Source organism: Melanerpes formicivorus, unplaced genomic scaffold (genome assembly GCF_026170545.1).
Source record: "Melanerpes formicivorus ecotype bairdi unplaced genomic scaffold, bMelFor1.0.p_v2 SCAF_60, whole genome shotgun sequence".
Classification (NCBI taxonomy): Eukaryota; Metazoa; Chordata; class Aves; order Piciformes; family Picidae; genus Melanerpes; species Melanerpes formicivorus.
The window spans coordinates 4121971-4136118 of record NW_027142412.1 but is presented as its reverse complement, the minus strand read 5'-3'; the positions used below and the strand labels follow the sequence as shown (position 1 = coordinate 4136118).

The 14148-nt window shown below is 54.5% G+C and overlaps 1 protein-coding gene across 1 annotated transcript in view; it reads left to right on the top strand.

The window, feature by feature from the left end:
* Positions 1 to 14148, top strand: part of DGCR2 (DiGeorge syndrome critical region gene 2) — a 43368-nt gene that overhangs the window by 16511 nt on the left and 12709 nt on the right. Inside the window, 4 exon segments of the mRNA XM_068161923.1 lie at positions 3989 to 4111; positions 10346 to 10471; positions 11321 to 11531; positions 12431 to 12507. Coding sequence (XP_068018024.1) covers positions 3989 to 4111; positions 10346 to 10471; positions 11321 to 11531; positions 12431 to 12507 — 537 coding nt within the window.

Sequence of the window (14148 nt, the reverse complement as noted above, 5' to 3'; positions counted from 1 at the left end):
GGACTGGCTGAGCTCTGGAGCTCCCTTCCAGCCCAGCCCATTCTCTGGTTCTGTGCTATGATGCATAGAATGCTTTAGGTTGGAAGGGACCGCCTGGTGGATGTGGGGACGCCTGTGGATGTAGTTTACCTGGACCTCAGCAAGGCCTTTGACACCGTCCCCCATAGCAAACTCCTGGCCAAGCTGTCAGCCCCTGGCTTGGACAGCAGCACTCTGAGCTGGGTTAGGAACTGGCTGGAGGCTGAGCCCAGAGAGTGGTGGTGAATGGTGCCACATCCAGCTGGCAGCCAGTCAGTAGTGGAGTCCCCCAGGGATCAGTGCTGGGCCCTGTGCTCTTTAACATCTTTATTGATGATCTGGATGAGGGCATTGAGTCTATCATCAGTAAATTTGCTGATGACACCAAGCTGGGGGCAGGAGTTGATCTGCTGGAGGGTAGAGAGGCTCTGCAGAGAGACCTCGACAGGCTGGACAGATGGGCAGAGTCCAAGGGCATGAGACTGAACACATCCAAGTGCTGGGTTCTGCACATTGGCCACAGCAACCCCAGGCAGTGCTACAGGCTGGGGTCAGAGTGGCTGGAGAGCAGCCAGACAGAGAGGGACCTGGGGGTGCTGGTTAATGGTAGGATGAACATGAGCCTGCAGTGTGCTCAGGCAGCCAAGAGGGCCAATGGCATCCTGGGCTGCATCAAGAACAGTGTGGCCAGCAGGAGCAGGGAGGTTATTCTGCCCCTGTACACTGCACTGGTTAGGCCACACCTCGAGTACTGTGTCCAGTTCTGGGCCCCTCAGTTTAGGAAGGAGGTTGACTTGCTGGAACGAGTCCAGAGAAGGGCAACGAAGTTGGTGAGGGGCTTGGAACACAGCCCTGTGAGGAGAGACTGAGGGAGCTGGGGCTGCTTAGCCTGGAGAAGAGGAGGCTCAGGGGTGACCTTATTGCTCTCTCCAACTACCTGAAGGGAGGTTGTAAACAGGCAGAGGTTGGTCTCTTCTCCCAGGCAGCCAGCACCAGAACAAGAGGACACAGTCTCAGGCTGCGCCAGGGGAAGTTCAGGCTGGAGGTCAGGAGGAAGTTCTACACAGAGAGAGGGATTGCCCATTGGAATGGGCTGCCTGGGGAGGTGGTGGAGTCACCATCCCTGGAGGTGTTCAGGAGGAGACTTGACAGGGTGCTTGGTGCCATGGGTTAGTTGATTGGGTGGTGTTGGGTGATAGGTTGGACGCGATGATCTTGAAGGTCTCTTCCAACCTGGTTTATTCTATTCTATTCAAGCTCATCCAGTTCCAGCCCCCTGCCATGGGCAGGGACACCTCCTTCCAGCCCAGGCTGCTCAGGGCCTCATCCAGCCTGTCCCTGAACACCTCCAGGGAGAGGGCAGCCACAGCCTCCCTGGGCAGCCTGTGCCAGTCTCGCCACCCTCACTGGAAAGGATTTCCTCCTCATCTTCAGCCTCACTCTGCCCTGCTGCTGATGGTAGCTGGGGTACAGCTGGCCTCAGCGTTCTCAGAGGTCTTTTCCAAGCTCAGTGGTGGTTTGGTTCCTGTGTTGGAGCAGCCAGCACAGGGCCAGCTGTCACTTCCAGAGCTGAAGCTGTGACAGAGCTTCCCTGCAGCTGCTTGCTGGTGGCCAGAGCAGCTGTGCTTCCTGGAGAGCTGCTGCTCCTCTCTCACCTTGGCACTGGGCAGGTTCTGCTGCAGCTGGAGGAGCTGCTTGGTGGTTTTCTGTAGTGTAAAATGGTATTTCACTTTTTGGCTGCATTGGGCAAGTGAAGCTGAGCCTTTTGGTGCCCTTTCCCACTTGGGGCTAGACAAATTGCTTCAGTTTGGGTGCTGGGTGGGGAGAATAAAGCATTGTGACCATTGTTACTTACTTGGTTTTACATTTCTCGCTCTCTTTTAGCTCTTTGGGTGGAGAGAAGCTCTCAGGGGGGAAAGCAGCCCTGTGAGCCCTGTAGGGGCTGCTGCTGCCATCAGCAGTCTGGCAGGGCTGCTGAGTTCTGAGCCACTGTGACCTGAATGCTTGCTCTGAGTGGGTGGTTGCTAAGAGGATGTGCCTGCTTTTCTTCTTCCAGATGAGCAGGGCTGTGCTCTGAAGAGAGACCAGTGCTGGAGCTGGATTTTAGTCTGGCACTGAATTAGCAGCCTGTTACCAATATCCTGTAGCAGTGCCTGGGTGCATGAGTACAGCTGTTGCTGTGAGGGACTGGTTTTATTGCACCTGCTCCTGTTGGCTGAGCACTTAGGTGTGACCTCTGCCTTGCCTTAGTTCAGAATTATGTTTCAGGGAGGCAGTGGCAGCAGTTGCAGCTCTCTTCTCAGCCTGTGAACAGTGAGAGAATAGACAGCCTCAGTGTGAAATGCTTGCAGGGGTTCCTCCCTGCTGCCTTCTTTAGGATCCAGGATGCTTGTGGGCTGCTCCACACTTCTGTGAAGGTGCTCATTCTCTAGACAGAGCTTACCTGGGATTGTTGCAGCTGGGAAGGAAACATCCTGACTTGTTCAGAATTTTTCAGCAGGAGCCAGCAGTGGTCCCTGGCAGCCCAGAGCCAGCTGAGAGCTGAGCTGCAGCCAGAGCAGGGAGAGAGCAGCACAGGGAGGGGATTCTGCCCTCTGCTCTGCTGAGATCCTGCCTGCAGCTCTGGGGCCCCCAGCACAAGAAGGACTTGTGGTCCCTTCCAACCCTGACTATGATACTATGATACTTTGACCTGGAGCAGGTCTGGAGGAGGCCACTAAGTGATTAGAAGGCTGGAGAGAACCTCCCCTGTGGGGCCAGGCTGGGAGAGCTGGGGCTGTCCAACCTGGAGAAGGGAAGGCTCCAGGGAGACCTCAGAGCAGCCTTCCAGTACCTGAAGGACTCCAGGAGAGCTGGGGAGGGACTTGTGACAAGGGATGGGAGTGACAGGATGAGGAACAATGGCTTTGAGCTGGGAGAGGAGAGGCTGAGAGTGGAGAGGAGGAAGAAATTCTTGACAGTGATGATGAGGAGACTGTGGCACAGGGAGGCTGTGGCTGCCTTCTGCCTGGGGGTGCTCAGGGCCAGGCTGGATGAGGCCCTGAGCAGCCTGGGCTGGTGGGAGGTGTCCCTGCCCATGGCAGGAGGCTGGCACTGGATGAGCTTTAAGGTCCCTTCCAACTGAAACCATTCTGTGAAGTCTGTGAGAATGATTGCAGGCACCCTGGCAGCTGCCCTCCAGGAGGGAGCTGGCTGGCACTGGTCTGGTGCAGGCAAGCCTGTGGGGGCCAAGGGTGAGCTGCAGAGCTGCTGGCTGGGACCAAGCTTGCAGCTCTTCACCTGCTCAGACAGACTTGGGTTGGTTGGGTTTGGGTTTTCTTCTTCCCTGCAGAAGGTTTTGAGGACAGAAAGTGAAGCTGAATCCCTGGGCTGTGGCACTTGGTGCTGTGAAGTGGTGCTTTGTGTAGGGCTGGGTGGTGATGGCAGAGCTCTTGCAGAAGCAGGAGCTGCATCTCTGCAGACACTGGCAGTTTGTTAGGGATGTCTTCCTCTGGAGAGGTCCCGGGGCAGAGCTGGAGCTGGGGAGTGAAGCAGCTTCCTGGATCTGGAAGTTGTGACAGTCCTGGGGAGGGACTCTGAAGCAGGCTGGGTGCTGTGCAGGGCACCTCCTGACTGGGATAGGGATGGGATTCTGGATTTATTGGGTCATTTAGGACTTAACTCCCTTAGCACAGTCCTGCTGAGCTTTGGTTCTGAGGACAGACAGGAGGGAGTGCTCAGGGCCTCGGGAGGAGGGAAGGGGAACGCTGCTGGGGGCTGCTTGCGGGAAGCTGTCCGAGGGAATTGTTCCCTGAAGCTCTGCAAAGCAGCTCCTGCCTCTGATAAACTGCAGCCATGCAGTTTCAAACATGGAAGTGACCTGAAACAGAGCCACTTTTAACAAGTGGAGTTACAGAGGTGGTGTCCATGGATGGTGCACAGGCTGCAGGGCTGAGCAGCACTTCCAGCAAGCAACTTTCCTCTCTCCTAGAGCTCCGCTGCACCCCAGGGCAGTTTGCCTGCCGGAGTGGTACCATCCAGTGCATCCCTTCCAACTGGCAGTGTGATGGGTGGCCCACCTGTGAGGATGAGAGTGATGAAGTTGACTGTCCAGGTAAGTAAAGCTGAGAAGACTCCTCAGCCCAGAGTCACAGCTGGCACTGGGCTGGGAAGGAGCCCCAAGGGCATCCTGGCCAGGCCCCTGCAGGCAGCAGGGACAGCTCCAGCCAGAGCAGGCTGCACAGGGACACAGCCAGGCTGAGCTTGGATGTCTCCAGGCATGGAGCCTCAAGCCCAGCCCTGGGCAGCCTGTCCCAGTGTCTCCCCAGCCTCCCTGTGCACAACTTCCTCCTGCTGTCCAACCTGAGCCTGCCCTGCTCCAGTTCCAAACCCTTGTCCCTCGTCCTGTCACTGCGAGCCCTTCTGAGCAGTCCCTGCCCAGCTCCCCTGCAGCCTCTTTCAGGAGTGCTGCCCTAAGGTCTCCCTGGAGCTTTCTCTTCTCTAGGCTGCCCAACCCCAGCTCCTCAGCCTGTCCTAGTAGCAAAGGTTCTCCAGCCCCCTGACCATTTTTGTGGCCCTCTTCTAGACCTGCTCCATCAGCTCCATGTCAGTGCAGGAGCCAGCTGGGTGTGGTGGTTAGGAGAGGCCTGAGGTACTTGCACAGCAATGCAAGGAGCATAGCCAGCCAACCAGAGGAACAGGAACTACTGGTGCAGGGGGTAAAAGCTTCGTGATACCTGTAATAAAAAACTGGTGGCATAGCTTTGTCACCTGGAATGGGTGTTGAAGGGCTTGTGTTCTGGAGAGCTGTCAAGAATGAGGACAGGTTGATGTGTCAGTGTGTAGGGGAGGGATGTGCTGCAGCCTAAAAGGGAACAGCAGGAATGAAAGTAAATCCCAGGCCAGGGCAAGCTCAGAAGATCTTGGGTTCCTTCTGCCTTAGCCAAAGCAGTGTGGCCAGCAGGTTGAGAGAGGGGATTCTGCCACTCTGCTCTGCTGAGACCTCACCTGCTGACCTCAGCACAGAAGGGACATGGACCTGATGGAGCAGACCCAGAGGACGGCCACAAAGATCATCAGGGGGTTGGAGCAGCTCTGCTACGAGGACAGGCTGAGGGAGCTGGGGGTGTGCAGCCCAGAGAGGGCTTCAGGGACACCTCAGAGCAGCCTGCCAGTACCTGAAGAGGCTACAGGAAGGCTGCAGAGGGACTGTTCCCCAAGGCCTGCAAGGACAGCACCAGGGGCAATGGTTTGAAGGGAGAGCAGAGCAGATTGAGATTGGATGTGAGGAACAAGTTCTGCCCCAGGAGGCTGCTGGAACACTGCAGCAGGCTGCCCTGGGAGGTGGCTGAGGCTCCAGCCCTGGAGCTATTCCAGATGAGAGGGCTCTGGGCAGCCTGCTCCAGTGGAGGATGTCCCTGCTGAGTGCAGGGCCTTGGACTGGCTGAGCTCTGGATCTCCCTTCCAGCCCAACCCACTCTGTGATTCTCTGCTGGTGAAACCAACCCATGGGAGAGACTGAGGGCTGAGCTGTTGGTTGGAGAGCTGCTGCTACTAATAATAGTAGCAGACAGTAAGAGTCAAGAGTGATCACTTTGGTCACTGAGTGAACCAGAGATGATGCAGCTTTAAATTTAGCAAATACTTTGGATTTAGATGAGCAACCATGAGATGATTCAGCTAAACTTAAACACATTTTAATTAAGGTTCTGCATTTCAGCCCAGCCAGGCTGGTCCCTGAAAGAACTGCTTAGTGAAGCCACTTGGGCTTGGGAAACTTAGAGAATTAAAATACCTTTAATTTAAGAGGTATGAAAAGAAAGCTTGCAAGCAGGAGCCTGAAGCTGCTTGGGAAACCTTTTACCTTCCAACCTTTGAGCTTCTAATGGCACACTCCAAGGTGGAGAAGCTCAGTGGCAGTGAGCTTTGTGGAGGTGGTGAATGTGTGTTTCAGTGACTGCTGAGTCACCATGGGGTTTCCAAAGGTGGAAGTCAGAAGCACTGTGAGTTATTTGGCACTGTGGCTTCAGCTCATCTTTTGGGGCCTGGTTTCATTCATGTTAACAACAAAGCTCCTGTGGAAAGTAGAGAATCATTAAGGAGTTAGTTTGATGCTCTTGTGTTGTCTGAAGTACAAGGAACACCCAAACCTTAGGACTCTTACTAGAATGATCTGTTCTGACATTTTCTTTCAGAACACAGATAAGACATTAACTCATTGACAGCCTAAGTGAGTGTCTGGGTGTTCAGGGCCAGACTGGATGAGGCCTTGGCTCCCCCAGGTCTGTCTGAGAGCTGTCCCTGCCCATGGTGGGGGAGTTTTAGCAGATGCTCTCCGAGGTCCCTCCCAGCCTGAGCCTCTCCCTGACGGAATTCCTGCTTCCAGCAGCCCGTGCAGGCACTCACCCTTGCTGCTGGGTTGTTTCTTCTCTCTCTTTCCAGAGTGACCACTTTCCTTTAAAACATAGAATGCCTTTTGGTTCCATAGTTGCAGAGTGTAAAGTGCTGTTCCCTCTGTCCTTCCCCCTGGGCACAGCAGTGGCATCTGCAGCAGCGGTTGGCCCCCAGCCCTCTCTGGCAGACGGAGCCCGCAGGCTGCTCGCTCTGGTGAGCAGGCTGCTGGGAGGCCTTTGTGGAGCATCTGCTTGCAAATCTTTTCTGCTGAAGCAGTGGAGCCTCATGGCATTTGTGTACTGTTCCATATCAACAGTAATTGATCCTAAAAATAGTTCATCCTCAAGTGGTGTGCTCTGTGGAAGGGTAGGAGCAGGCCTTGGGAAGGGAATTGTGCAGCTGGGCATTTGTTCCTTCTGCTCCTCCTGTTTCTGTACAAGCAGGCAAAGGAGAACATTTCCCTCTGACAGAGTTCTGTGTTGAATCCCATAAGAAGGAAGGACTCTGCAGTTTGCCTTCTACTGCTCATTGCATTCCCAGCCTTCCTGCCACTGGAAGATCAGATCAGCCTCTCCAGATGGATACCTGACCTCCTTTGCAGGCCCTCTGCTCATAGATCCATTCTCAGCAGCAGGAGTGGGGCAGGGCTGGGTGTAGCCCTGGCTGTTTCCCTCTCTTTGGTTCCTTTGCCACAGGCTGGATGTCCTGTTACATGTGAACAGAATAAGGATGTCTGAAATGTCAGGGTCTTTAGTGAAGCCACTTTGCCAGCCTTCAGCTGTGTATTCTGCTTCCCCTCTCCCTGGGAGTAGTGACCAGATGGTGTCATTTGCAGCCTGCAGCACACACCCTTGCTGAGCACCATGCTCCTCATTATGGGCTGCTTGAGTCCTGTTTTCCAGGCCTGCTTGGTCAGGAATAAGAGCACTGGAAGGTTTCAGTCAGATGAATTCTTAGGGATGTTTTTCCCCAGGAGCCTGAGGCCTCAATGGGCACTGAGCAGTTTGCCATCCTGGCAGTCCTGCTGCCCAGGACCACACAAGCAGTGGCTGGCAGTGCTGGGAGCTGCCCAGCAGTTCCATGGCAAGCTGTCTGTTTTAGGGTGGGTTTGTGTTGAGATGGGGAACCTGCTGTCATGGAGAAACCATCTGACTGGGAAGCTCACTGTAAGTGCTGATCCTGAGCAATGTCATCTTGTGTGCTGCCCTGAAACACTGCCCCAGAAACTGCATCAGGAGGAAATGTGCAGACTTGGAGGTGGCCTGCCCCAGCACATGCCCCCTAAATCATCCTGGAGTCTGCAGAGCCTCCTCTGTGGAGCCTGCTGGAGGTGCAGCTACAGCACTCTGGTTTGCAGTGCTGAGGAGCAGCTTTGTGTCTTGTGTAGCCAAGGCTGCTGTGTGTGGTTGAAGTGGCTGCTGACATTTGTGTGCTGAGGAGCTCCTCTCCTCCTTCAGAGTGACCATAACCCCTCTGGTGCACAGCTTTCCTGAGCTGAGCTCCTCCACCATGCATCCTTTCCCCCTGCTTTGTGGTGTTCAAATGCTGAGCTCTTCCCTGTGGGTCTGTGACTTGGAGCAGTGCTCAGCACAGCAGGATGCTGCTGGTGGTTGGAAGCTGTTGCCTTGTGGGATACAATTGATAGCACAGAGCCAGGAGCTGCTTGGTGTGAGAAAAATCTCCCCCCTGGGGATTTCTCACCTCTCTTGCCAAATCCTTAGGCACAAACCTGGATTTAATCCCAAGCTCTCCCACCTCTCAAATTACAAGATGGAATTAAAAGGTTTTTTTCCCCAAGCTTTTAGCAGGTAATGTGCTGGGTGGAAAACTGGAACCTGGGGGGACAGGGCAGCTTGTGGTTTGAACCTTTGTGTTCTAACAGGAGCAGCTCCAACCTTGGGACACATCAGATGTGGTAAGGCTTGGTAGCTTCACCAGCAGTCTGATTCTGACATCATCTGCCATAGCACCCTGAGACCCCTGGGAGGGCTTTGGCTTAGCTCTGAAAATCTCTCACATCCCCAAAATGCAATGTTCAGCTCCTGGAATCATGGCCCTAGCAGGACCTCTACACCACAGTCAGTGTCTGTCTGCCCAGGCTCTCCAGTCACACCCTTGCCACCAGAATCTGTGACAGCTTCTCGTGGCAGGAAGTGACTTAGAGGCTCCTCAGCATCTCTTTCATTACTGCCCTAGCACAGCTTGGCCCTGCTGCTCTTCTCAGGTCACAGAGAAGCAGCAGGACATCTGAAGAGCACAAGTTCAATAAAGCAGCTGGCAGTGCTGGGCTTGGAAAAGGAGTGGCTGCTGTCTTCCTCTCCGGTCCTGCCTGGTTCCAGCTGCCAGGCTGCTGACGCGGGCAGCTGCCGAGGCAGGAGCCGGTGCCCTGCTCCTGGGCCAGGGCTGCCTGGACTCCCTTTGCCTGGGAGCAGAGCAGCTCTTTGTCAAAGCATCTGCCATAAACCCTTTCAGCTGAAGATGTTAGCCCAAGTAGCCCTTTCTTCACCTCTCCTGGTAAAACCTGGGCACTGGTGTTTCTTCCTGGGGGAGGTGAGCTGCTGAGGGCTCGTGGGCGTTGTGCGGAGCTGCGCAGGGGCAGCCATATGGTGCTGCACCTGCTCCCAGGTCTGCAAGGCAGCTAATGCTTGGTGCATTTCCCTCTCTCTGCTCTTGGGGCTGAGCTGCTACCCCTCAGTGATGTGGGAAAGGAGAGCTTCCCCTGCTGGGCTCACTTCATCTTTGACAAAGCCTTCTCCAGTAGTTATCAAGTCTCAATACAATCACAGATTTCCCTTTTTTGTTTTAGTGTCTCAGGATCACTCTAAAATCTCAGAATAAATCTTGCCAGTGACAAAGGCACATTCTAGTACTGAACAGCAGGGCTGCCACTGTAGTCCTGCAAGGCCACCTGAGTGTGCTCTGCACAGCCATTCCTTCCTGGTGATCTCTGGACATGTAATTCCTGGGATAGCCTGGTGATGCAGTACCCCTTGCTGATCCCATTAGCCCAGGGCAGGCTGGGTGCTGTGCTCTTCCTGGCCTCCAGCTGGAGAGCTTCCTTGCTCTTCAGGGTTCTCTTTCAAGGAGTGTATTCTCTGGTGGGCCTTCTGCAGCTCTTTCCACCCAGATAATAGGATCATAGGATGACAGAACTGTGCAGCAGGCTGCCCAGAGAGGTTGTGGAGTCTCTTGCTCTGGAGGCTTTCCAACCCCACCTAGTTCCATTCCTCTGTGCCCTGCCCTTGGTGACCCTGCCCTGGCAGGGGTTGGACTGGATGATCTCTGGAGGTCCCTTCCAACCCTTGACATTCTGTGATTACCTTAATAGATTATAGACTCATTAGGTTGAGAAAAAACTCCAAGATCAAGTCCAGCCATCAGCCCAACCCCACCATGGCTGCTGAACCATGCCCTGAAGTCTGATGTCTACCTGGTTTTCAAACACCTCCAGGATGGGGATTCCACCACCTCCCTGAGCATCCTGTTCCAGACCTTGACAACTTTCAGGTACTGGAAGGCAGCTCTAAGGTCTCCTTGGAGCTTCCTCTTCTCCAGGCTGAACACCCCCAGCCCCCTCAGCCTGTCCCTATAGCAGAGATGCTCCATCCCCCTGATCCTTTCTGTGGTCCTCCTCTGGACCCTCTCCATCAGAAGTTGTCTTAATTCCTCAAACACACAGCTGTGAGATGAAGCAGCTGCAGAGTGGCAGTTCTGCAAGCAGGAGGTTCATAGAATGGTTTAGATTGGAAGGGACTTTGAAGATCATCCAGTTCCACCCCCTCTGGCATGGGCAGGGTCACCTTCCACTAACCCAGCCTGGCCTTGGGCACCCTGTTGGCGCAGGGCTCCAGCACCTGTGTTACTTGTCAATGCGTACCCTGAACGAGCACCCAGACAGAGCTTGGCTCAATGGAATCTTCTTTTGCCACTGCTGACTCTTCCTTCTGGTGCCCAGGCCTGACAGGGGACCAACGACCTTACCATGGGAAGGAGAATGTGGACTCGAGGCACAGCAGAGGGAGAGGAGGGGACACCACTCGCTTCCACACCGTCAACGTGGCACAGCCTGTGCGCTTCAGCAGTAAGTTGCAGACTGGGAACCCTGGGCCATCTTTCTGCTGACTGACTGAGCAGAAGTGTTAATGCTTGTGCATGAGAAATGGCTCCAGGATTCTTGGTGATCTTTTTCTTCTCGTCCAGCTGCCCGTGGAGGGTTCTGTGCATCGCTGTGGCCTGCACCTCCTTCAGTGGCACAGTTTCAGCAGCAGGCCAATGCATGCAGAGTTCTGCTGGGTTTGGGAAACTGGAGCTGCAATTTTCTGTTGCAACTCACTGCAATTATGGAGAACCAAGCCTGTGGTTTAAGTGGTGCTTTGTGCCTGCAGCAGGGGGGTAGCTGAGCCCTTGTCTCTTGGTGGGAGCTCGCGTGGAGGATCGTCCCCTGGAAAGTGAGCAGAAAGCACAGAGTCACAGAATGGGAGGGCTTGGAAGGGACCTCTAGAGGTCGAGTCCAACCCACCTGGCAGAGCAGCAACACCCAGGGCAGGTCACCCAGGAACACATCCAGGTGGGTTCTGAAAGTCTCCAGAGAAGGAGACTCCACAGCCTCTCTGGGCAGCCTGCTCCAGGGCTCTGTCATCCTCACCTTAAAGAAATGTCTCCTTGTGTTGAGATGGAACCCCCTGGCTTCCAGCTCATCCACAGTTTTCCTTGTCCTGTCCCTGGGCACCACCAGCCAGAGCCTGGCACCTTCCTCCTGACCCCCACCCCTCAGATATTGATAGACATGGATCAGGTCTTCTCTCCAGACTCAGCAGCGCTCGTGTGCGCACATCCCAGGGGTCACGCATTGCAGCCATCAACTGCTTAGACGCCTGGAAGATCCTTACTTGGGGGGAATGGTTTCCCTTCTGTTCTCCATGTTTCCTAGGAAAGTGCCCAACAGGCTGGCACCACTACGAGGGCACAGCCAGCTGCTACCGAGTGTACCTGAGCGGGGAGAACTACTGGGACGCGGTGCAGACATGCCAGCGCGTGAACGGCTCCCTCGCCACCTTCACCGCCGACCAGGAGCTGAGGTTCATCCTGGCGCAGGAGTGGGACCTGGAAGAGAAGGCTTTTGTCAGGAAGGACCAGCGCAGGTCAGTAGGGTGGAGAGGACAGAGGCCTCCTGTGGCAGCAGAGTGGTTTCTGGGTGGTAGGTGCTGGTGGTTCAGTTTGCTTGGAAGGTCTCGGGGCGAGGTGACCTCAGCCGGGCTGCTAGCCCAGCGTGGGCACGCTGCCGAGCTCCGGCCCTGGCCACCTGGAGCCCCTGCTTTAGTTAACACTGCCAGGCTACAATTCAGAGTCTTCAGGCTGTCTCAGCACTGTGCTAGCATTCTTGAACTGCAGCAGGGAAGGATTTTGTAATGAACTGCTGCAGCACTACCTTGCTTGGCAAGAACTCCTTGAATTTTGCCACAGGATTTCTGTTTCCATTAAGCCCCAGTTGCTCTGACAAAGACTCAGAGTTTGAGGTCAGAATGATGTGAAGAAGCCATTCTGAGTTGCAAGGACTGTGTCCTGGTGGCTGTAGAGAATCCATTCTGTTAGGTCTCAGCAAATATCTTCTGTTGTTTGGCTTTTTGTTTTGCTGCCATGAGCAGATCACCAGGAGTGGTTCAGCAATGGTCTGTCCCTGGAGGTTTGATCCAGAGCAGCCTGACATAAGCTGTGTGTGTTTATGAAACATTAGACTTCTGGATGATCTTGTGTGGTGTTGGGTTTGAGAAGTGCTGCCTCAACAAGAGAGTCAAATCAGGGATGCAAACCCCCAGGGAGTTCCCACCATTGAGCACACAAAACTTCCAGGTGTTTTGCTCTCTCCCTCTGAGTGTCTGTGGTGCAATGCTTGGGCATGAAATGCTAAGGAAAAAGTAATCAGGATGGTTTGAAATGGAATTTGAAGACATTGGAAGGTTCTGTGAAATGTCTTTGAATTTGCTGTGATGTTTCTGGTTTGTGTCTGCAGAGCCTGAGTGGATTTCTTTGTGTTGTGTAGGTTCTGGGTTGGCTACCAGTACGTGATCACCAATCGAAATCACTCTCTGGAAGGTCACTGGGAAGTAGCTTACAAAGGTAGGCTTCTGAGGGGACTACTGGAAGGGGCCATGGCAAGCGTCTTCGAGTGTGAGTGTGGTTTGCCAGCACAGTAACAGTGGAGAAGTAGTGAATCACAGAGTAGGAGCTGGAAGGGACCTCAGAAGACCACCCAGCCCAGTCCCAGAAACTTGGCTCTTGGCTCGTGAGAAGCAGCAGAGGCCTGCAGAGCTCCCTAAGGACTGTACTTAATGACTCTGCTGCCATGCAGATAAAGAGTGCTTTATTTTGGTCACTTGAGTGGAAAGAGTTGACTGAAGTCGCTCCCCCTGCTGCAGACAGGAGCAGCAACCCTTCCTTAGTACCTTAAAGCACCCAGAGGTGTCTCTGGGCAGCAGGGGCAAGGCAGGGAGGATTTCTGGTCTGGACAGAGCTGTTGGTTTCCCTTGTGAAGCCCCAGATAAAACCCGGGTTAAAAGGCCCTTCCTGAGCTCTGGGAGTTGACTGCACTGCCATCTGCTGCCAGAGCTTGCAGGCAGGGAGCCATAAAATCCTTCTACCTGTCTATATCCTGATTCTGTTTCATTTGATGCCTCCTCAGTACTGCCTGCTCAGTTCTGATTCATAAAGGGATAGCTACATGAAGTGAAGCACAGAGCAGTGCAAGAACACAGCAGTGCAGTAGCTTCTGAACAAACTTAGCTTAGGCTTCACTGACTTGCAGTGAGGCAGATTCTGGACTCACAGAATGGGTTGGGTTGGAAGGGAGCTCCAGAGCTCAGCCAGCCCAGCCCCCTGCACTCAGCAGGGACATCCTCCACTGGAGCAGGCTGCCCAGAGCCCTCTCCAGCCTCACCTGGAGTAGCTCCAGGGCTGGAGCCTTAACCACCTCCCTGGGCAGCCTGCTGCAGTGTTCCAGCAGCCTCCTGGGGCAGAACTTGTTCCTCACATCCAATCTCAATCTGCTCTGCTCTCCTTTCAAACCATTGCCCCTGGTGCTGTCCCTGCAGGCCTTTGGGAACAGTCCCTCTGCAGCCTTCCTGTAGCCTCTTCAGGTCCTGGAAGGCTGCTCCATGGTATCCCCAGAGTCTTCTCTCCTCCAGTTCCTGGTGTCTGTCTGAAAACTGCTTTAGGGCCCTGAAGCCTGGCAATTGTGAGCCATTATTGGGAGGTGATAGCAGAACCTAGCTGTGTTTAAAACAGGCAAGAAACAAGCCCGTGCCTAGCAGTGCCTGGAAGGACTGTGTGAGCAGGCTGTGCAATGTGCCAGCTGCAAGAGCTGTCACAGGCAGATGTTTAAGCACAGAGCTTTGGGAAGCAGGCTTCTGAAAACATCCAAACCAGGCCAGTTCCCACAGCTGCTGTTGCCTCTGTGTGTACCAGCAGAGCTAACAGCGAGCAGGACCCTGCTCAGAAACGTTTCAGCAGTTGTCAAATGCCTTCAACACCTCCTGCAGCCTTGGGAAGCCCTCACAGGGGCCTCTGAGCTGGGGGACCAAAGGTTCCACCCCATGCACCTCTGCAGCAGCAGGAGGGGCCTTGCAGCCTTGTTCTCAGCACAGGGCTGCTCTGCACTCTGGGTGGCAGCTCTGTGTGCTGCACAGGACACGTCTTTGGGAGCACTGGGAGGTGCTTGCAGTGTCAGGGGCTGGCTCAGCACCAGCAGTCTCCTTCCAGCAG